The sequence below is a fragment of the Parus major genome, chromosome 5 (genome assembly GCF_001522545.3).
Source record: "Parus major isolate Abel chromosome 5, Parus_major1.1, whole genome shotgun sequence".
NCBI lineage: Eukaryota > Metazoa > Chordata > Aves > Passeriformes > Paridae > Parus > Parus major.
The window spans coordinates 6,983,586-7,004,913 of record NC_031774.1 but is presented as its reverse complement, the minus strand read 5'-3'; the positions used below and the strand labels follow the sequence as shown (position 1 = coordinate 7,004,913).

The window sequence follows — 21,328 nt, the reverse complement described above, 5'->3', positions numbered from 1 at the left end:
GTCAAAACCAACCAGGGACTCGCCCAGGGTTTGTATCCCAAATCCATCCTGGGGGTCAAAACCAACCAGGGACTCGCCCAGGGTTTGTATCCCACAACCAACCTGGCTTGACCTCCACTGGTGCCCAGACTCCAGCAGGATTCCTGCGCCCCGTAGCTCAGCCTGCAAACCAGCCAGGAATATCTCGTCCCAGTTATCACTCCAACTCCCAAACTGGGTCCCAAGGCCACAATGGGCTGCTCCATCCTGGTCATCCCAGTCCAGCTTTTGTGCACCCAGGACTCTCATCCTGGCCAGGTTTCATCAGCCCTGGACTCCAGGCTCAGCCCCAGCCAGGCCTGGGACGCCCAGGGCTGCAGCCCCAGCCTGGATTGCTGCATCCTGGGATTCACTCCCAGCCCAGCCTGCTGCAGCCCACAGCGCTCTTCTACCCTTCGGCAGGGGCAGGTAAGGCAGGAAGATGGGATAGAGGGATGCTGGGACAAAGAGAAACAGCCTCAAGGTGCTTTTCCAACCCATGGTGGGACATGCTGTCTCCTCTCTGCTTCCCCCCAGGAATGCAGCTGACACGGGAGCAGTGCCAGGTGCCATTGGGCCGGATGCCGTGCGTGGCTCCACAGGGACGGGACGGATGTCTGCAGGCAGGATGCTGCTACGACGACATGGACCGTACCACACCCTGCTATTATGGGAATACAGGTAGGACACCCAGAGGCACATCCCAAAATCCCTTCCCGGCACCAGGAGAGGGTGCTCTGGGTGATGGAGCCTCTCTGTGGTATCACAGTCACGGTGCAGTGCCTGCTGGAGGGACACTTCGTCCTGGTGGTCCCACGGGGAATGGTGTCCTCGCCCTACAACCTGGACAGCGTGCAGCTGGCCAGCAGCCAGGCGGGATGTGAGCCCCTCCACGTGTCTGAGGCCTTCGTCATGTTCCGCTTCCCTGTCACCCACTGTGGCACCACCGTCCAGGTAGGGCAGAAAAACCCCGGAGAACCCCAGGTGGGCATGGTGGGGTCACTTCAGGATAGAAGTGCCTCCAGGATGCTCCCTCCAAAACTTCAGGGTAAAGAACTCACCCACACACTGCCTCCTGCTTCAAATCCTGATCCCTATATTCCCCAGGATGTTTCCCATTCCAGTGTTCCCTACACAGGTGGTCGAGGACAGGTTGATCTATGAGAACCAGCTGATCTCCACCATCGAGGTCCAGGGATCCCCCCGGGGCTCCATCACTCGGGACAGCGTCTACATGTAAGGGAAGAGGGTGGAAAAATCCAGGCAGAGAGCCTGGATTCCCCCTTGCATCAAACCAGCCCTCACTCCTGCCACGGCCGTGGTGGTGTCCCCATAACTTGGGCTGAGGGGGCTGATGGAGGATTTGGGAATCTCCCACCTTTCTCTCCCTCTTTTCCTCAGTCTCAAGGCCCAGTGCATCTACAACTCCAGCGACCTCCTTCCCTTGGGAGTGGAGGTGGCCGTGCCCCCCACAGCCGCCCCCCTGGCCATGCCGGGCCCTCTGGGGCTCCAGCTGCGGATTGCCACCGGTGAGTGCTCCCCATCCTGCTCCCCATCCCGCTCCCCATCCCGCTCCCCATCCCGTTCCCCGTCCCACTCAACCCCTCCCAACATTCCCACAGACGAATCCTACAGCTCCTACCACCCTGTGGGTGATTTCCCCTTGGTGAGGGTGCTCCGGGACCCCATTTACGTGGAAGTCCGGCTGCTCCAGAAGACAGATCCCAATTTGGTGCTGGTGCTGCACCACTGCTGGGCCTCCCCTGGCCCCCATGCCACATCCCAGCCCCAGTGGCCCATCCTGGTGGAGGGGTGAGTGACAAAGGATGGGAAGATGGGAGTGAGGGGAGGTCACTCTGCTGACACAGCATCCTTGTTTCCCACACAGGTGTCCATTCCAAGGGGACAACTACAGGACACGGCTGATTCCAATGGGTCCAGCCTCTCCGGAGCTGCCCTTCCCGAGCCACTACCAGCGCTTTGTCATCTCCACCTTCGCCTTTGTGGAGACCCCTGGAATGGCAGTGCTGGAGGGGGAGGTGAGGGGGATCCCCCTGAATCCGTCTTGGGAATGTCCCAGTGTTGGGAATCCCTCATCCCAACACCCCCAAATCTAGCCCAGCGCTGACCTCGCTTCTGGCTGCCCACGGTCTCCTCCTGTTGGGAAGCTCACTCTGCTTTTGGGAGGTTCCTCAAGGCTTGGGGACCCTTTCTGGGGATCCCCAGGTGATGCTGGCATTCCTGTGGCTCCCAGGTGTACATCTCCTGCAGTGCTTCCGTGTGCCACCTGGCCCAGCCTGAGCCCTGCCGGCCCTCCTGCCAGCTGGGAGTGCCCTCACGTGAGTCTGGGAGCCTCCAGGGATTTGGGAAGACCTCTACATGTCCCCCCTCTTGCCAAGCCAACCTGCTGTTCCCCACAGGAGTGCGGAGGTCTCTGGGAGACAGGACGACACGTGACAGCATGGGGACAGTCACATCCCAGGGATGCATTGTCCTTCCTGAGGTTCCCAAGAGAGAGGGAACTCGGCACAGAGGCTGAGGGGTGAGTGCCTTCTGCTCCCTAAAAGCCCCTTCATCTCAAACACCCCCTCATCCCTCTAAGTTATTTCCTCCCCCTCTTCCTCCTGACAGCTCCAGACTCTACCTGGATGCCGTTGGATGTCTCTGGGAAAACTGGAAAAATAAAACTGGTGCAGAGCACAGCTCAGAGGGTGGCTTGTCCTTGGGAGGGGAGGAAAGAGGGTCCCTCATCCCCATTCCCAAGCTGGCAGCACCACAGCCCCCCAGATCCCACCCTGCTATACCCTGGCCCTTCATAGGAGCCTTTTCCAGCTGGAACGACAGGGAATAATTCTTTATTTCCATACTGAAACTAAGTAACTGCTTACAAAACTGCACAGTCCTCCCTTCCCTCCCTCCTTCCCACACATCCCGGCCTCAAACTTCCACCAGCACCGGGATTGGGATTTTTTGTCAAACCAGTTACAAGCACAAAACAATCTAAAGGCGGAAAACACACAGAATTGGGAAAAAAACTAAACAATAAATTCATTAAGTACGGGGAAGGCAATGTCCGACCTCCCTTGCGCCAACAGCTACAACAGGGGAGCTTGATAATCCCACCTTGATATTCCCACCCACCTCCCACCCTGAATCCCATAAAATCCCAGCTTCCAGGGCTACAGGCTGTAGAACTTGAGGCTCCGATCCATGCCTGTGGAAGCGATGAACTTGGCATGGTGGCCAAAGGCCACTCCTGTGGTCAGACCACTGTGCTCTGAGGACGGAAAACAATCCATGGTCACAATTCCGAGTGGATTTGTCCCATTCCCGCCCCAGCCACTTCCATGATGCCACAATCCCTCACCTGTGAAGTGGAGGATCTCTGTCCACTGCTTGCAGATGTAGATCTGGACATCGGTCCCGCCCAGCGCCAGATAGGTCCCGCTCTGGTCGAAAATCAGCGATTTCACCTGTGGAGAACAATCACAAGGCGTCGAAAAAGCTCCAAATGGCTTTTTTGGGATGCCACAACCCCTGGAGCAGAGAGACCGTGGGGGGAAAAAGGGACATCACACACCTCAAAGTTGTTATCCAGCTGCAACGTCTTGAAGTTCTTGAGCTTCCTCAAATCCCAGAGCTTGACCGAGGAGTCGTCGGCTGCCGTGGCCAGGTAGTATCCGTTCTCGGAAAAGGCGATGCTGGTGATGGGGCCGGAATGTCCCGGGAAGTTGGCCACATTGGTACGTTCCTGGGGACAAGGGGGTCAGAGGGAATCAGCAGTGGGATGTGGCATCGTTCCCAACCGACCTGTGCGGTCATGGCGTCACCAGCAGCTGCTCTGGAGCTGGAATCTTGGGATTTTTAGAAAAACTTCCAAAAACATTCCTCAAAGTCCTGCTCCTTGGACTGATACCCAAACCAAGCTCAGATCCCCCGAAACGCCTGATCCCACACATTCCCATCAGCCCTTACCTTCAGATCCCAGATCTTGATTTGGGAATCCATCGTTCCCGTCCCAAAAATGAGCCCGTCCGGGTGGAACTGGGCACAGGTGAGAGCTGCGGAGACAGCGGGAGAATCAGACCCCGGGGGAAGACTCAGAGGGCTGGGAAGACTCCCAAGAGGGTTGGAGAGACTCAGAGGGTTGGGAAGATATGGGGAGCTGGGAATATTCAGAGACTTGAGAACACTCAAGAAGGTTGATGAGATTGGAAGGGTTGGGAAGACTCAGGAAGATTTGGAATGCCACCAAAACCCCTCCAAAGGAGTTCCTGTAAACTCCAGGAGCCAAGGGATGTCAATGGGAATGCGGGGATCATCAACTCCAAGGCTTACCACATCCAGAGCTCTCATCCGTCACCTTGGTGAGGACACGGCCCGTCTGGATATCTGAGAAAGCCCAGTACTAGGAGAGAGGAAGAGCATTGGACATGGAAGGGGTGGGAAGCAAAGGTGGGATCTGTGGGATGGGGAGGGATTCACCTGGTCATCCGAGGAGCTGAGCAGGTAATCACCCGTGGCGTGGAGGCTGAGCCCAGTCACGGAGCCCTCGTGGGCACGGACCACCTGGACACAGGAGGCGTTGGGAACGGACCAGATACGGATGGTGGCGTCGGGAGAAGCCGAGAACACCAACTCCTACGCAAGGACAACACCAGAAGGTTCACACAGGAAGAATTCACCTCTCCAAGACCTCCCAGCAGGAGATTCCACCAGAGGAGGGTCCTGATATCCAGATTTGAGGCATCCTGGAAATGAGGAAAGAGCCAGACGCACCTGGGATGGGTGGAAGACGACACTGGTGACTTTCTTGGTGTGGCCCTTGAGTGTGGCCAGGATCTGCTCCGAGCTCTTGTCGAACACGATGACGTTTTTGTCGGCTCCACCTGGAAAGCCAAGCAGGAAGCGCTGGGATGGGAGTGTGAGGCCAACCAAATCCACCTGCCTTATGTCCCAAAAACACAGAGGAAGAGACCCACTCCTAGGTGGGACATCCCCAGGAAAGCCCCCTTACCGGTAAGGATCTTGTTGGTGTCCGAAGGACACAGATCCAAGGCAAGAATTCCTGGGATGCTGGCACTGTGCAGCCCCTGTGTGAGGGAGGAGAAGCCCAAATTAATGCCACAAGCAGCGAAACGCTCCCAAACGGAATCGAGAAGCAATTCCCAGCTCCACGTGGGAGTTTCCCAGTCCTTTCCCATCCCGGCACTCACCACATGTGAGGCCACCTGCCGGTACTTGCTGAGCTCCTCCGGCTTCACCAGCTCCTCCGGGACTGTCTTGCCCCTCTGGAAAAAACAGGGAAAAACGTCAGCCTTTGCTGGAGCATGGCAAATCCTACCTCCCTCAAAATCCTTGGATAAGGCCACTCACCTTCTTACGCTCCGTGGTCAGCACCGTTGCCTTGTCTTGGAGCTGGAAAACAAGAGGAGGGTGGGCACAGACTGGGAATTCTGCGCTGGGAAGATGGGGAGGGGAACACGTGGAACACTGCCCTTACCTTCTGGATGATCTCTGGGGTCATTCCCGCCAGCTCTCCCAGATCCATGGCCTCGCCAGCACCCTGTGTGGCACAGAGAGAAGGGATATGCAGAGAAGGAATTTGGGTGCAGTGAGCGGGAAAAGAGCTGGGAATGAGCGGGAAAAGGGCTGGGACGGGGAGCAGGGACTCACGGCCACGTTGGGCTGCGCTGATGGCACCGCCTGGGGCACGATGAGCCCAGCCTGAGGCTTCAGCGTGGCCAGAGCTGCAAAAACACAAGTTTAAAGGAAAACCGGGATAAAGCACTTCCCAGAGCCCCTTCCCAGGAATATCACGTGTCTGTGTCACCTTCTCTGGCAGCGGTGACCTCTTTGGTGAGGCGGGCGATGACCCTGCAGGCGGCATCATGCTGGTACAGGGCGTGGGACAGCTCCTGGCGCGTGGTCTGCAGCTGCTGCCGCAGCGTGAAGCTGTGCAGCATCACGGCATCCTGCCGGGAAGCGCTGGAGTCAGCCGGGGAATGCCGAGACCCCAGCCTCGGCAGTGCCCCCGGCACTCACCCACTCGTCCTGCAGGGCTTTCAGGATGGCCGGGATGCTGGTGGCCGAGGGGGGTTTGGGGCGGATCGGGTGGGCGACTGGAAGAGAGATGGACACGTTATCCCTGTCCTCGAGATCCTTATGGATCCCTCCACTCCCACGCCTTGCCTTTCCCATTCCACCATCCCTCCTCTACCCCTCTCTTTCCCAGCCTCCACAGCCGAGTCCGGCGTCTCACCCCCAGCTCAGCAAACCCCACTCCCGCCCCCGGGAGAAGCGTTTCCATGCCCGCTCCCGACCCCGGTACCTTTGATGTCGATGAGCTGCTCCTCGGACAGGGGCTGGTTGTTGACAGGATCGGTGCCGTTCTCCGCGATGTATTTCTCGATCAGCCGCCGCTCGTACACGTGGTTGGACACCGGCGACACACACGGGTGCTCCGGGACCTCGTTGGAAACTGCGGGGGAAAGGGAACGATAGGGTGGGACGGGAACGGGGGTGTGGGAACCCCCTACCCGGTGATCCCCCGGTGACCGCGGCTGTACTCGCCCCGAAACCCGGGATCTCCCATTCGGTAACGCATCCCTCCCGCCGCAGCCGCTCTCTCTCCGCACTCACTGGAGCAGATGAGCGCCATGGCGGAGGCCGGGCGGTCGCGGCGCTCCGGTTACGGCCCCGCTGCCCTTCCGAGGCTGTTTCCGGTTCTCCTTTCCGGTCCGGAGACCCGGTTCCGGTTCCGGTTGGCGCGCGCGGCCCCCGCGCCGCTCCCGAGCGCTCACGCGGGCGCCGCCACCGCCGCCGCCGGAACCGGAAGCGCTCCCGGCATCCCCCGCGCTCCCCTCGCCGGCGGGAACGACGCTTCCCGGCGTGCACCGCGCTCCGCCGCCCGCCTCCGGCTGTTGCCATGGCGCCCGCGTTCCCGGCATGCATCGCGGCGGTCCCGGGGACTACAGCTCCCGGCGTGCCCCGCGACGGAGCCGAGGGAAGCCCCGGTGAGGGGGGGTCGGGGGGGACCCCGGGGTGGGGGGTGGAATTCGGGGAAAACTGGGGGAAAATCCGGGAAAAGTGGAAGGAAATGAGTGGGGGGAGCTCCAGGGGGGCATAGCCGGGGTGAGGGAGCCGCGGTGGGGGGGTCCTTGGGAGATCCCGGGGGGACTGGGGGGATCCTGAGGGCGTGGGGGACAGTGGGAGGTGGGTACAGAGGGGCCTGGGGAGATCCTGGGGAGATCAGAGGGATCCTGGAGACCGCAGAAATCTGGGTGGGGTGTGCACAGAGGGCTTTGGGGATCCAGTGGGCACTGGGGAAATCCAGAGAAGACTCGGGAGATTTTGGGGATCGTGAAAGGTGGAGGGCCCTGGCGGGGGGTGGGCACAGGGGGATCAGGGGTTCCAGGGGAATGGAGGGAACTGGGTGGGGCAGAGCACACTGGAATTGGGGAAATCCTGGGGGGATTGGAGAGAAGTGCAGGACGCGGGGGGTCTTGGTGGGGGGGGGCAGTGGTGACTGTGTCCTATCCCGGAGCACCCCGCTCCCTACTTTGGGAAGGGGTGCCCCCCCTTCCCAGCCAGGCCCGGTGCCCTTGGCTGTGTCCCGCTGACTCTCGTCTGTCCCAAAAATAGCCGGGACACCCAGGCCTGTGCTGAGGGGGAGTTTGGAACTGGGCTGTGGGGCCTCCACCCTCCTCTCCTGCTGGGAGGACCCCAAAACCAGCAAGGGGACCCCAAAACCAGCAGGATTTTCTCCTCCCAGCACCCCCACCTCTCCCTTTCCCCACAGATCCCAGTTTCCAGGATGGGGAGTGCCGTGGGGCATTGGGCCCTGCTGGCCCTGCTGCTGTGGATCCCATTTCTCATGGGATCCGCAGGGGATGGAGCCAAGGATGGCCAGGAGGGATTCCAGGGACATGCCACCACCCCCGATGACATGCTGCTCCGTCTGGGAATATCCACTTGGGACACCCTGGAAAACTGGGTGGGACCCCAGCCCCTGCGGACGGTGGCGGAGGTGGGATCCTGATTCCTAAACGGTCCCTAGAATTCCTCGTGCAGGGACATGGGGGTCTACGCCCTGTTTTCCCACTCCTTTATCCCCATCTTTCCCCACAGAGCCTCTCCACCACCCTCTGGATTGTTTCCTCTGGGATCTCGGCAGCCTTGACCACACTCTGTGGTATCCTGGGGGATCTCCTGGCTGCTTCCAACATCAATGGTGAGCGGATTCACCCCGTGGGATGGCTCTGGCCCCCATTCCTGGTGCATCCCCCATCGCTGACTCCCAGATCCCATTCCCAGGCCACTGGCTGGTCCGAGCAGCAGCACTGGCTCCCAGAGAAGTCCAGCGGGTGCTTCTGTGGGCAGTGGCCGCCCTGGTGGGATCCTGGGTGCTATCCCGGCTTCAAAGGCTGCTGCTCCCGCTGCTCCGTGGGATGAAGCTTTTCTTTTTCCTTGGAGCCTTCCTGCATGTGGCTGCTTCCCAGGAGAGGCCCACGGTGCAGGCGGCAATGCTGCTGGGCCTGTGGGTGCTCTATAGCCTCGTGGGCAGCCTGATGCCATCCCCGGATTCCAGCGGCCGGCTGGATGCAGCCGTGCGGAGCCTGGAGTGGAAGGTGGAGGAGCTGCGGCGGCGCCAGAAGTTTGGGGGGCCCCGGAACCGGGAGGATTGAGCCCCACTAAAGCATCCCCAAAGCTTGGCTCTGTTATCCCAAGCATGTGTCCCCCTGCTCTGCTGAGCCCCCACGCCCCCTCCTCTGCTTCCCGGTTCTCCCAGGGGTCCTGGGAACCCCCCATCCCTCTGGGAGCACCCCAAGATTGGGGGTTTGCCACACATGCCGTAAGTGCCTTCACCCCAAAAGCCCCCACGAGCCCTGAATGTGGGAGAAGCGCTGTTCCCTGTTTGCCAGGGATGTTGTCCAAGCCCAGCTGGCTTGGGAGGCAGAGGGAATCCCATTCCCCATTGTGAGGGCTCTGCTTATTTTGGGGTCCCTCAACTGTCAGGTTTTGGGTTTTAAGCTGCTTTTTAAACGGTTTTGATAACGTGGTTTGGAATAAAGACGGATTTATCCGGCCTGACCCTGCTGCTTTCCCGTGGGAAGGGGGTCAGGCTCAGAACTGGCCCTCCCAGTGCATTTGGGGTTGGGAAGGGAGGAGGAGGAGAAGGAGGGTGGTTTATCCATGCCAGGATCCCACTGCCCTCCAGCTGTTCCTGTTGTGCTTCCTGCTCACTCTGTGCCCCTGGACATGGATGTCCTTGTCCTTCCCATGTCCCCGGTATCCCTAGTAGAACAGGGAAAGATGGATGGCAGTTGGGAGAAGAATTCCCACTCTCCTGCCCTGCTCCGGGGGTCTCTGTGGGGCCTGGGGTGGGGATGGGAATGGGATGAGGAGCAGGGATTGGGATGGGGATGAGGAAGAGAATGATTGGAGCAGAGATGGGGATGGGTTGTGGGATGAGGATGAGAATGGGGAGCAGGGCGGGGAATGGGGAGCAGGATGGGGTGCAGGGCTGGGAATGGGGGGTGGGATGGGATGTGGCTCGGGTTGTGGAGCAGGAGCCGGAACACCGGGCACGGCCGGACTTTAGGACCCGGCGGGACGAGGCGGCGCCGGTGCCGGTCCCGCCCCGGCCCCATTGTCTGGGCGCGGGGGCGGAGGGACGGGAGGCACCGGCGGAGCGACGGGAGGCACCGGCGGCACCGGCACCGACGGCACCGGCGGACGGACCGAGCCCCTCGGCCATGGCCCCGGCGCCCCGGCTGGTGCTGCTGGCCGCCGCCCTGCTCTGCGCCCCGGGTAAGTGGGAACAGCACCGGTAATGGCATCAGAAACGGCAGCTGGCACCGGGAATGGCACCGGGCACCGGCATCGACCCCGCTCTGCACCCTTCCCGCCTGCCTGCCGCGATCCGCTCCCCCGTGCTCCCGCAACCCGGGTCGATTCTCCCCTTTCCCCACATTCGGGATCCCGGGAGCCGGGGCGACCTCACTCCCTCCTCCTCCTTCCCCGCGTTCCCCGGGATCCACGTCCCCCATTCCGCGGGGATCCATGCCCCCTCCACCGCCTGGGATCCCGAGGGGCTCACCCGGGGAACGTGGGATCCGCTGGGATATCGAGAGCGGAATCTCCTCCCAGTCCCCACGGGAACCCGCCGCCCGAGGGACTCCCCTTCCCTCCGGATCCCGGGATCTGCCTCGCCTCTCTCCCCACACACCTGATCGCCCAGGTGGGATCAATTCCCGGCTGTAAGGAAGCCCTGCCGGGAATCCAGGTGGGATCTGCTCCCTGTGATGAGGGATCCCTTTGATCAGGACCCTGAGCCTTGATCCTCCCCTGAAGGACATGGTTCCAACCCCCTCGCCGGCAGGGAACAGCTGGGACGGGGGGAACCGAGTGGCCCCCTCAGTCTTGATGCAGGGATGGGATAACCCTGGGATGGGGCAACCATGGCAGGGGTGACCTCAGAATGTGGTGGCCCAGGCAAGGGGTCACGCTGCATGCTGCCACACAGGTGGGCGCAAAGACCCCCACTTGCCACCCCTGTGTACCCCACTCCCACTGTGTCCCCGCGGGATGTGACACGTCTTTGTCCTTGCAGTGAGGGGTGACGCGGAGCCCCCAGATCCCGTGTTCCTGCCGGTGGAGCTGGAGGTCCTTGGGGTGCCTGAGTCCTTCCGGCTGCAGAGGGTGGATCAGGACGTGGCCCCCAACTCTTCCCTGCACACCCGCTCTGAGACATTCCTGCTGCTTCGTGCCGGATCCCAGCCCCTGGTCCAGGCCACCTACCCCCCGTTCAGCATCCGCCAGGTAAGCGGGACTCCTCTGTCCCCTGGGCCACCCCAGGGTGTCCCAGCTCCCACCACCATCCTGGTGTCCTTACAGGAGGTGCCCCTGGAGAGCCCCTCCAGCTCAGCAGCTTGGGCCATCCGCGCTGTGTCCCTGGAGAGCTCTGTGTCCCCTGCTGAGCCCATGGCCCGTGTCCTCTTCCATCTGCACGGGCCCGACTGGATGCCTGGGAAGCAGGATCACGCCAGGACCCAGGATCACCCCAAGGACTGGGACCACCCTGGGGTCTGGGATCACCCTGAGGTCCAGGGCCACCCTAGGGGTCAGGGTCACCCCAGGGACTGGGATCATCCCAGGGAGCAGGACCACCTTCGGGACCAGGACCACCCTGGGGTCCAGCATCGCCCTAGGAACTGGGATCACCCTGGAGATCGTGACCACCCCAGGGATCAGGACCACCCTGAGCAGCGGGACCACCATGAAGTCTGGCATCACCCCAAGGACCAGGATCAGCTCAAAGACCGGCAGCACCCTGGAATCCGGGACTACTCCAAGGACCGGGACCACCGTCAGCAGCAGGACCACCCTGGGAATTGGGATTCTTCAAGGGATTGGGATCACTCCAGAGCTCAGGATCTCCCCTGTGTCACCCTCCACGCTCACCACCGTGGGCGGGTGGCCCGGGGGACATGTCGCCTGCAGGTCAGTGCCATCCTAGGGACCCTGGGAACCCACAGCTCCTCTCCAGCCTAATCCCAGACCCCCCTCTCCCCTCCAGGCCCCACTGGGCGTGTGTGTGGTGGAGCTGGAGATCCCTCCACGCTGGTTCTCCCTGGGATCCCTCCATTCCCACCGGAGCCGCCGGCGGGATTCCGACCCCTTGGAGCATCCAGAGCGCCCAGCACCAGCTGAGCTGCGCTATAGTGTGGGGGAGTGCGGAGGTCGGGAGCAGGAGGCTCCCAGATTCCTGGGAATGCTGGAGCTGCGAGCAGGAGAGCCGGAGCGGCAGCAGGAGGTGCGGCTGGATGAGAAGGTGCTGCTGCGTGTCCCCAACGTCCCCCTGCGGCCTGGGCAGCGCTTCACGGCCACCATCGCCCTGCGCCACAACTTCACCGCTGACAGCCTGACCCTGAGGTGAGAGCAGGGACAGTGTGGGACCCTGCATGGCGCTATGTGAAAGTGTGTGGCAGTGTATGACACACTGACAGTTAGTGGCACTGTGTGACAGTCTGTGACATTGCGTGGCATTTTGTGGCAGTATGTGATACTATGTGACAATGTTTGACACCATGTGCACTGAGTGACATTTTGTGACAGTGCGACTGTGACACTGTGTGACACCATCTGATACCAGCTGACAGGATCTGATAATGTGTGACAGTGTGTGACATTTAGTGGCAGTGAGTGACACCATCTGATACCATTCTGGCAGTGAGTGACACTGTGTGATTGTGAGTGACACTGTGGGACACAGTCTGACACCACCTGACATTGGGTGACATTGTGTGATTCTGTGGACACTGTGGGGCATTGTGTGACACCACCTGACACCCTTTGTGTGACTGTGAATGACACTGTGTGACACCTTCTGACACCATCTGACACAGTGTGACACCGTGTGTCCCTGCAGGATCAAGGCCAAGAAGGGCCTGCAGGTGGTCTCCGCCCGCCCCACAATTCCCAGCACCTGGAGCGTGCACCTGGAGCATTCCCGCGGTCCCAAGCACTCCACGGCCGTGGTGACATGCCAGCGGCTCGGGGACATCCCTGTCATCCCTGACATCTCCAGGTAGGGAATATCCCAATACCCCCATTCTGGTGGGAATTTTGCGCTGTTCCACCCTGATCCTGGTGCGGTGCCGCAGGGTGTCCGAGCCAGCCGTGTTCCTGCACCTGGATGTGGCGGTGGAAAACGGGACGGGGGGGCTGGCGCCGGCGCGGCCCCTCACCTGGCAGGTGGAGTATCCTGGCCAGGATCCTGAGGCGCAGAAGGACAAACTGGTCTGGGAAATCCAGGTGTCGGAGCGGGATGTCCGTGCCCTCGTCCCGCTGGTGCAGGTGGGTGCCCCCCATCCCATTCCAGCCCTCCATCCCGTGGGAAGCACCCCCTCATCCCACTGCACTTCCAGGAGCTGGAGATCCTAAACACAGCACCGCTGACCGGGATCCCCCGTGTTATCCCGGTGAAACTGGTGACTGTGGAAGCAGGGGGTGGAGTGTCCGAGCTCACGGATCCTGTAGGATGTGAATCTGCTGACAAGCAGGTCCTGCAGGTGAGTCCTGCTATCCCCTTGTTATCCTGCCTCACCCTGGGAGATTCCCATGGAATTCCATGTGCCCTCACAGGTGTCAGATTCCTGCGACCTGGTTTTTGTGGGGGGCAAGGAGAGCCGAGGGGCACGGGGGGCCCGTGTGGATTTCTGGGTGCGCCGGCTGCGGGCAGAGCTGAGCTTCTCCGTCTGGGCTCCGCTGCTCCCGCTCCGTGTCCAGCTGGGAGATCCCATCCTGGAGCAGCTCCGCGGCTGGAGACTTCCTGGAGGGCCTGACAGGTGAGGCCTACAGAATGGGATGGTGGGAAAAGGGGGAGATGGGAATGGGGCTGAGACCTGACACGTGGGGATGCATCAGTGAGCCCCCAACACACTCCCGTGCCCTCGGATTCTCATCACCCTGTCAAGGAATCCCTGTCACTCTGTCCTACAATCCCTGTTCCCCTGCCCCTGGTAACCCCATCCTGGGACTCTTGTCACCCTGTCCCCTGTCCCCAGTGCCGTGGTGGAGTCCGAGGACGCCGCAGAGGAGCCGGAGCGGCGGGCGCGGGGCTGCCGGCCACAGTTCCAGCGCACGGGGCTCCGTGTCCTGGCGCACTTTGTGGCCCACCCCCTGGATGGTGGCCGGCACCTGTCCTACCTGCCAGGCCCTGAGTGGCTCCTGGATGTCACCCACCTGGTGGCTGCCTGGACCCGTGTCCAGGACCCCCGTGTGGCATCACTGGAAGCAGGGGCCGTGGTGGTGGGCCGGGAGCCTGGAGTCACCTCTGTGGAGGTAAACAGGGATTGTCCATGGGGAATTTGGGGGATCCTGGGAAGATTCGGGGGTGTGGGAAGCTTGCAGGGATGGAGCTTTGGGGCTGGAAATGATCCCAGTGGATGCTGTCCAAGATACAGGGTGGGAGGGAACTGAGGGGTTGGAGGGGGTGGTAGAGGATGGGAAGAGGAAACAGAGGCTGTGAGGAATGTTGGGGGACTCACAAGCTGCTTCCAGGTGCGCTCCCCGCTCTCTGACTCCATCCTGGGAGAGCAGACACTGGTGGTTTCTGAGGAGAAGGTGGCGGTGACAGAGCTCCACGCCCAGGTGGTGGCTGGGCTTTCCTTATCCCTGCGGACACAGCCGGATCATCCTGGTGTGGTCACGGCCACTGCCCAGGGGACACCCACACTACGGGCCCTCAAGCAGGTGAGATGGGTGGGAGGGGCACCCCAGTCTCCCCAGTGTCCCCCAAACCTCTGCCATCCCTCTTGTCATCCCACCAGGAAGCGACACTGTCCATCTGGTTGTCCTTCTCCGACCGCACGCTGGCCCCGCTGGAGCTCTACGGGTGGCACGACGTGGCCTTGACCGTGACGTCTCTCGACCGCTCTGTTGCCACCATCACGGGGTCCCCTGGGGTCCCCACTGCCCACCCATGGGTGGTGGCCGAGGGGCCAGGCCGGGGGGACCTGCTCCAGCTCAGTCTGCACCCCCCAGATCCATGCCGGCGTGGCCGGCACCGTGCGGCCGCCCTGGCCACCGGCACAGCCTGGCTCGAGGTGGGGGTCCCCTCTCCCGGGACCCCCCGGCCCTTCCCGCGGGCTGAGGGCGCCATGTCTGGGGAAGCGGTGACCGTGGGACGGAGAGACCCCGCGGGCGTGGGGCCAGCAGCCACCAAGCTCCAGGGGTCTTCTTCGGAGGAGGATGAGGAGGAAGGCTACGGACACAACCGTGCCGGCATGGAAGAGGAGGAGGAAGAGGAGGAGGAGGAGATGGTGAAGGCTCCGGAGCGGGTGACTGACCTGGAAATTGGGATGTACGTGCTCCTGGGAGTCTTCTGCCTCGCCATCTTCATCTTCCTCGTCAACTGCATCTTCTTCGTGCTCCGGTACCAGCAGAAGGAGCTGCCCGAGCCAGGCGGGGCCCCCTCAGCGCCACAACCCCACAACTGGGTCTGGCTGGGCACCGACCAGGAAGAGCTGAGCCGGCAGCTGGACCGGCAGCAGCTGGATCGCCGGCAGCTGGATCGCCGGCAGCCGGATCCCCCGGCATCCCCGGGCCCCGCCTGTGGCTGCGGGGGCCCCCCGGGCTCCGGTGAGGGCGGGGCTCCCCCCGGCTCCCCGGGCCCGGGAACGCCGCAGCCCCGCAAGGAGGGATCGGCTCCAGGGGGCGGCCGCAGGAAGCGGGTGGAGTTTGTCACCTTCGCTCCCCCGCGCGTCCCCGAGGAGCCCCCCCCGGCCGCCCCCCACGTCCAGTCCATCCTGGTGGCCAGCGAGGACGACATCCGCTGGGTGTGCGAGGACATGGGGCTGCGGGATCCCGAGGAGCTCCGGAGCTACATGGAGAGGATCCGCGGCAGCTCCTGACACCGAGGGGGCGACTCCCGGACCCCTCAATTCCCGGGCAAGCCAGTAAGGGCCCGACCTCCTCCCCATGCCGTGCTGGGGGGACACCGACCCCCCCTTCCCAGCGGGATGTGCCGGGGACCACTGGTGGCCTCCTGGGACCACCCCGAGGTGCCCACAGAGGGTGAGGGGGGAGTCTCCCAGCCCTGTCCTTGCGAGGGCTGGATCCCGGCGCCGCCAGGGAGGAATTTGGGATGCTCTTACTGCTTTGGGTCTCATTGCGACATGGTGTTCATAGTGGTGATGATGATGGTGGTGATGATTCCTGTGGTCTGATCCCGGGGAGGATCCTGTATCCCCCCCACCTTCACCCCGGCCACGCATCCGTTTTGTACACATTTTCTATCGGGAATGCCCGGGAAGGGGCTGCCAGGGGCTGGTATTTATGGAAAATTTTTAATTCTGACGTTGTTACAAAAATAAAGTATTTAAAAAAAAAAAATTGGGATTCACCTCTGTGTTATCTCCTCTGATCCTAACACCGGGTCTCACCCTGCCCCCATGGCAGTGCCAGGCTCCTGGAAATGTGCACATGCCCTTGACCTTGGCTCCACGTGGGAGCTGGTCACGGGATTGGATCCAGGGCTGGGCCTGGCCGTGGCCCAGCTGGGGTCACCTTGGGATAAGGGATCTCCTTCCTCCCTCTTCTGCCATCCTCCTCCTCCACCTTTCCAATCCAAACATCAGCCTGGTACTGCATGTCCTCCCCATGGTTGCTCCCCAACATTCCCAAATGTCCCCTCAGCACCTCCCTTTATTTAGGAGTGGCATGGGGATTCCCACCCTTCCAGCTTCCCCGTAAGTCCTGGCAATCCCAAGACAACCTGGGTAATAGCAGGAGATCCCCCACCCCATCACCCTGCTCCCAGCTTCCCCAGACTTCCCAAAACCCTGCTGAGATGGAGTGTCTGGAGTCCTGGCCCCCCATCTCAGTATCCTGGGTCCCCAGGTGTTCAGCTGGATCCCAGTCCTCACCCATGCTGGGGATCAACATCTCCTGCAATGCCACACCTCCTACCCATGGAAATTCCAGCCTTACCCCTCACCAAATATTCCTGGAGGGTGCTAGGGTGATCCTGCATGTGCTAGAAGATGCTCGGGATGTGGAGCTGCAGGTAACATTGACTCCAAAATCCAGGGTGAAGAGGGGAACTCCTGGTTCGTCATCACCCCACAGATGTCCCACAGCTCAGGACACCCCGAGTCCCCCGCGTGCCACCACCCCAAATCCACGACCTGGAGGAACAAATGAGCTGCAGTTCATGATGGCTTCACCACATCTGTGTCCCCTGGGCTGGAAGCACCAGATCCACCAGGCTCCCTTGCCCTGGAGGGTCTCCAGGGTCCCCAAAACCCCATTTCCTCCCTGCCGGGGCAGGATGGAGCCACCCCATCACCCTCCTCCACCCTACAGCACTGAGTCGGCTTCCTGCCCTCCGCCACACTCCCAGAGCTGCCAGAGCACGGGGACACGGCCAAGCCATGTCCCCAGGCTGCTGAGAGAGGGACCCCTTGAATCCCAGATCCCTGAATTCCATGGGGCTGCCCCCCTGATGGGATGGGGGTGCTCCACCTGCTCTTGGTGGCTCTTTCTGCCGTGGCATCTTCACAAGGTACGTCACTGTCCCCATCCTGGCCCTTGCTGTCCCTCTCTTGGGATCTTGGGGTGGTGGAGCCACAGATTTGGGGGTTGGGGACCTGCCACCTCCCTGGGATGGGGAGCACTGGGGGTCCTGGGGGTCCCCAACAGGGGTGTCAGTGGTGGAGGACGCTGCCCCTCAACCCACCCAGACAGAGGGAAAGGGATCCCCCAAAAGGCAATCCTAAGGCTTGCAGATTCTCCTGTGGGTTAAGGCCCCCTCGGATCTCCCCAAAAGCACCCTGGCAACCCCTGAAAGAGGGCCCTAAGCCCCTAAAGGTGCTCTCAGAGCCATCCCACCTACAATCCCTTTGGGAATGGGGCTACACTCAGGGCCTGAAGCCAGTCCTGTCTCTTACGTACTCCAGGATGGTTTTGGGATGTGATGCCACCTGCCCTCCCCACCTTGGCAGGATTTGGGATGGTTTGGCTGCCAAAATGTCTGCCAGGAGCTGCTTGGAGGCCTCCAATCGATCAGGAAACGGCCCCATCACCCCATTTCCGCCCTTCTCACACCTCTGTCCCCACCTGGAGCAGCTCATTCCCATATTCTCCCCTCATCTGTGGCCTTTTCCTTGAACATTTGAACTCCAATCCACACCCCACCAGCTCTGCTGTCTCTTCTCAGGAATCCCACCCTGGATGCCTCACTTCTGGGGCTTAATCCTTCCCCCTGGAGGAGCCAAATGGGGCATTTTTAGGGATAACAGGATCATCTACTCACCTCTGGCTCTGGAATGGGTCTAGGCAGGGGGGCACAGGCAGGTCAAGCCCCTTTATGTCCACAGGGACGAACCAAAAGGCAGGAACAACACAGATGCAGGAAGACATCCCAAATTTCAGCTCTTCCATCACTGAGTTGTGTCCCAGTATTCCCAGATTTAATGCCAAATTCTCCCAGCAGATCCCACACCAGGACTGAACCCTGAGAAACATCCTGGGGCACACGGGGATTGATTTTTGGGATGCAACAGCTCCATGACCACTTTGCCAGAGCCCCACTTTGCCAGAATTCCCACTGTGCCACTCACAGCTGGGAGAATCCTCTTGGCCACCTGTTGGCAGGTTTGGGATGCACCCCTCCAAATCCTGGGGGGCTCAGCCCCTCATCTCTCTGCCCTTTCTCCCCACAGAAACAACAGGACCTCCCAATACTCCGGCTGGGAACACCTCAGTGACACCGGGTGAGTGGGGGGGCCGGGGGAGGGACATCCTTACATCCACTTTTTGGGATTCTGGGACAAAGCCAGGTCACCCTTCCCGGTGCATCTCCCAGGTCCCAGACCTCTCCGGCTGGCGGGTGGCCGGAGCCGCTGCGAGGGCCGGGTGGAGCTGGAGCAGGAGGGGACATGGGGGACAGTGTGTGACGATGGCTGGGACATTCTTGACGCCGACGTCGTGTGCCGCCAACTCTGGTGTGGCCACGCTGTGAGAGCCCCCGGCAACGCCTCCTTCGGCCGTGGACACGGCCCCATCCTCCGGGATGAGGTGGGATGCAAGGGACACGAGCGGGACCTCTGGGAATGTCCGGCCGCTCTGGAGCACGACTGCAGCCACAAGGAGGATGCCAGCGTGGTTTGCTCAGGTGGGTTTGGAATATTCCAGAGCCGGGGATGCTGATGGCGCATCCTCATCTCTGCGCTCTTCCTGCAGAACACCAGGAGTGGCGGCTCTCCGGAGGCCGGGATGGATGTGCCGGCAGGGTGGAGGTGTTTTTCCGTGGCACTTGGAGCACGGTGTGTAACAGCACCTGGTATGACACTGAGGCCACGGTGCTGTGCCGGACGCTGGGATGTGGGGATGTGCTCCAGCGGCCCTCCTTCGCACACACGCTTCCCGGGAAGATGGTGTACTTGTGTGGGAGCCTGCAGCCCTCCCTGGCACAGTGCCGCTGGACCTTCAATAAATCCGCTCCGTGTTACCAATCCTGGGCCGCCGGGGTCATCTGCAACGGTACCGGCTCCTTCCCGACGGGATCTGAGGCACGGTCCTGCCCTCTCCTAAGCATCTGATTTCTGTTCCCGCCCTTTCCAGGCTCCCAGGGTTTGGAGACGTCAACGCCCATGGCTGAGGTGACACCCAGGAATGTCACTGTCCTGCACGGTGAGTGTCCGAGCCCTCGGCTGTTCCCTGGGATCACGGTAAAATTCCCAGGGGGGAAGAGTTACATGGGATGAGCTGTGTCTGTTCTCTGTCCCAGCCGAGGAGGGGACCCCAACCTTGGGGACACCACCACCAGACAGTCCCCTTTTTGTCCTGTGCCTGGTGCTGGCAGCGCTGCTCCTGCTCTCCGTGCTGGCCTTTCCCGCCACCCTGCTGAGGCTGAGGAAGAAGAGCGGTAAGGAATTCTGGATCCGGACACAGAACTGGGACACGATCCCCACTTTTTCAGCTCAGCTCAGCCATGGAGTGAGTGCATCCCCTTGTGTCCACAGCCACATCCTCCTTGGGAATACCCACGCCGGTCCTGGTGACCCACAGCTACCAGAACCACAGTGTACCCTCTGGAATCCCCAACGACTACAGGAAAACCCCCACCAACCTTCCCAAAGGATCAGGTGGGTCTGGCAGGTCCCCCCAGGGGCTGTGGGGCCAGAGGTGCCAGCTGGTGACAGATGCCACATCCCCTTGTCACCCCCCAGACCATCTGGTCACAGCCATTTCCAAGGATTCTGATTCTGACTCGGAATATTATGAGTTCAGCAGCAAGCCTCCTGTCGCCCTGTCCACCTTCTACAGTGAGCATCCCACTTCCTCTGGGATCCCTGACACCCTGTCCCGGGATCCTTGTCACCCAGGATGCTCCCACCCCTCTCTGCTTCCCACAGACTCCCTGCGCCAGCATCCCAGGGAGGATCTTCTCCCTCTGAGACCCAGCCAGGACAGGGTGGAGCCATTCCCTGGAGATGGTATGACACAAGGTGGGTCTATCCCATGGATGGAAGGGTGGCCATCACCTCTCCCAATATCCTTGTTCCTACATTTGATGTCCTTTTCCCACAGAGCGGGCCAGGCCAGAGTCCCCATGCCGCAGTTCCTCCAGCTCATCCTCATCCACAGGGCCCAATTGGAATGGCAGCATTCCCACCCCTGCCCGTGGCCCCCAGTGGCACCAGGCAGGCACTGGCCATGGCTACAGCACAGGTGGGAAGCGTGGGAGCAGGGATGAGGAGACCCCAAGGATGGGAGAAAGGGATGCAGAGACCACAGGGATGGGGAGGGAATGAGGGTTCAGGGACCCCAAGGAGAGGAGTGGGGACAGAGCGATGCCAAGGATGGGAAGAGGGGTGGGTTCAACCTCAACGAGGAGATGGGACCTCGTGGAATGGGAGCAGGGATGGAAAGTGCCAGTCAGTGACCCTGTCCCTCCCAGCTCCCCCGGCAGCAGCCGCCCCAGTGCCCTCCCAGCCCTGGGTACCTGCAGCTCCGGCAGATCCCGACGGCAGCTCCAGCACCTCCTCGGGAGAGTGGTACGAGAACGTGCAGGAGACAGAGCCCCCTGGAGACCCCTCCTCACATCCTGGTGAGGATTCTGTGCTGGAGGTGGGGCACACAGGAAGTTCTGGGAATTCCCAAATCCTCCTGGCAGGCTCTGTTATTGCAGGCTGGTCAGATCCATCCTATCCCTCAGGGGAACACGTGGAGGATCCCGACTTTTCCGAAGGCAGCGACTACGACGACATCCACAGCTCTGCCTACTGAGCCTGTCCCACTGCTCCAGAGGCCAAATCTCCTGGAATTCTCTGGCTACCTCCTCCAGAATTCTCCAGCCACCTCCTCTGTGCTGCCATTAAAAGCTTTTCCCACCGTATCCCTGGTCCATAGGGGTGTCACCAGCCCTGCAGTGAGGCTGGGTCACCAAGTGCTCCCACTTGTCCACTAAGTGACACAAAGATGGCCAAAATCCCACTCCCAGCCCACAGGAGCAGGGAAGGGGGCAGCAGAGCCCTGATCCAGCTCCATAGAACCAGGGGTGGAAATTAAACTGCAGGAAAGGAGAACATGGAAAACCCATGTGTCCCCCCGAGCTTCCCTACACCCTTCTGGGACAGTCCCCATCCCAGGAATGTGCTGTCCATAAATCCTGTCCAGGAAGGCTCCAGGAATGCTGGAAGAGAAGCCACTGAGGTGCCACCCCAAACCCACTGGATGGTGCCCTATGGGGGTGGGATACAGCCCCGAAACCCTGCAGCATCTCCCAATCCATCCATAT

At 61.3% G+C, this 21,328-nt stretch overlaps 5 protein-coding genes across 11 annotated transcripts in view; 4 read left to right on the top strand and 1 right to left on the bottom strand.

Annotated features, from left to right (window-relative positions):
* Positions 1-2,721, top strand: part of ZP1 (zona pellucida glycoprotein 1) — a 4,505-nt gene extending 1,784 nt beyond the window's left edge. Inside the window, exons 4-13 of one of the 2 annotated variants that reach the window (XM_019007076.2) lie at positions 29-447; positions 556-699; positions 788-972; positions 1,157-1,254; positions 1,420-1,547; positions 1,641-1,830; positions 1,907-2,057; positions 2,273-2,357; positions 2,439-2,560; positions 2,650-2,721. In XM_019007076.2, coding sequence (XP_018862621.1) covers positions 29-447; positions 556-699; positions 788-972; positions 1,157-1,254; positions 1,420-1,547; positions 1,641-1,830; positions 1,907-2,057; positions 2,273-2,357; positions 2,439-2,557 — 1,519 coding nt within the window. In that variant the 3' untranslated portion in view covers positions 2,558-2,560; positions 2,650-2,721. Of the gene's footprint in view, positions 1-15; positions 448-555; positions 700-787; positions 973-1,156; positions 1,255-1,419; positions 1,548-1,640; positions 1,831-1,906; positions 2,058-2,272; positions 2,358-2,438; positions 2,561-2,649 lie in introns of both variants that reach the window. The other variant, XM_015631670.3, reaches the window with a different exon arrangement.
* A 130-nt stretch (positions 2,722-2,851) lies between these two features.
* Positions 2,852-6,776, bottom strand: PRPF19 (pre-mRNA processing factor 19). The gene is made up of 16 exons (XM_015631672.3): positions 6,661-6,776; positions 6,350-6,499; positions 6,064-6,140; positions 5,852-5,993; positions 5,695-5,768; positions 5,522-5,584; positions 5,395-5,436; positions 5,235-5,309; positions 5,036-5,111; positions 4,798-4,907; positions 4,504-4,659; positions 4,357-4,426; positions 3,994-4,079; positions 3,599-3,769; positions 3,386-3,491; positions 2,852-3,295 (listed from the first exon to the last, which is right to left on the bottom strand). The coding sequence occupies exons 1-16, from the start codon at positions 6,677-6,679 to the stop codon at positions 3,198-3,200; spliced, it is 1,515 nt and encodes a 504-aa protein (XP_015487158.1). The 5' UTR covers positions 6,680-6,776; the 3' UTR covers positions 2,852-3,197.
* TMEM109 (transmembrane protein 109) lies at positions 6,676-9,111 on the top strand. Of its 2 annotated transcripts, none has more exons than XM_019007077.1 (4): positions 6,676-7,034; positions 7,820-8,047; positions 8,149-8,251; positions 8,335-9,111. In XM_019007077.1, the coding sequence occupies exons 1-4, from the start codon at positions 6,678-6,680 to the stop codon at positions 8,703-8,705; spliced, it is 1,059 nt and encodes a 352-aa protein (XP_018862622.1). In that variant the 5' UTR covers positions 6,676-6,677; the 3' UTR covers positions 8,706-9,111. The 2 variants fall into 2 exon arrangements, with proteins under 2 accessions (XP_018862622.1, XP_015487164.1); XM_015631678.3 differs by having other exon boundaries at positions 6,930-7,024.
* Positions 9,112-9,689: 578 nt separating this feature from the next.
* TMEM132A (transmembrane protein 132A) lies at positions 9,690-15,913 on the top strand. The gene is made up of 11 exons (XM_015631440.3): positions 9,690-9,831; positions 10,634-10,842; positions 10,918-11,523; positions 11,600-11,955; positions 12,452-12,610; positions 12,687-12,879; positions 12,951-13,094; positions 13,168-13,370; positions 13,590-13,866; positions 14,086-14,277; positions 14,355-15,913. Exons 1-11 carry the CDS (start codon positions 9,777-9,779, stop codon positions 15,435-15,437), a joined length of 3,477 nt encoding a protein of 1,158 aa, XP_015486926.1. The 5' UTR covers positions 9,690-9,776; the 3' UTR covers positions 15,438-15,913.
* Positions 15,914-16,908: 995 nt separating this feature from the next.
* On the top strand, positions 16,909-20,926 carry CD6 (CD6 molecule). Of its 5 annotated transcripts, none has more exons than XM_033514919.1 (12): positions 16,909-17,089; positions 18,249-18,299; positions 18,392-18,700; positions 18,769-19,068; positions 19,150-19,218; positions 19,316-19,453; positions 19,551-19,673; positions 19,758-19,853; positions 19,944-20,036; positions 20,119-20,259; positions 20,489-20,638; positions 20,747-20,926. In XM_033514919.1, exons 1-12 carry the CDS (start codon positions 17,035-17,037, stop codon positions 20,815-20,817), a joined length of 1,596 nt encoding a protein of 531 aa, XP_033370810.1. In that variant the 5' UTR covers positions 16,909-17,034; the 3' UTR covers positions 20,818-20,926. The 5 variants fall into 5 exon arrangements, with proteins under 5 accessions (XP_033370810.1, XP_033370809.1, XP_015486916.1 ...); XM_033514918.1 differs by having other exon boundaries at positions 20,729-20,926; XM_015631430.2 differs by having other exon boundaries at positions 20,720-20,926.
* The last annotated feature ends 402 nt before the right edge of the window (positions 20,927-21,328 follow it).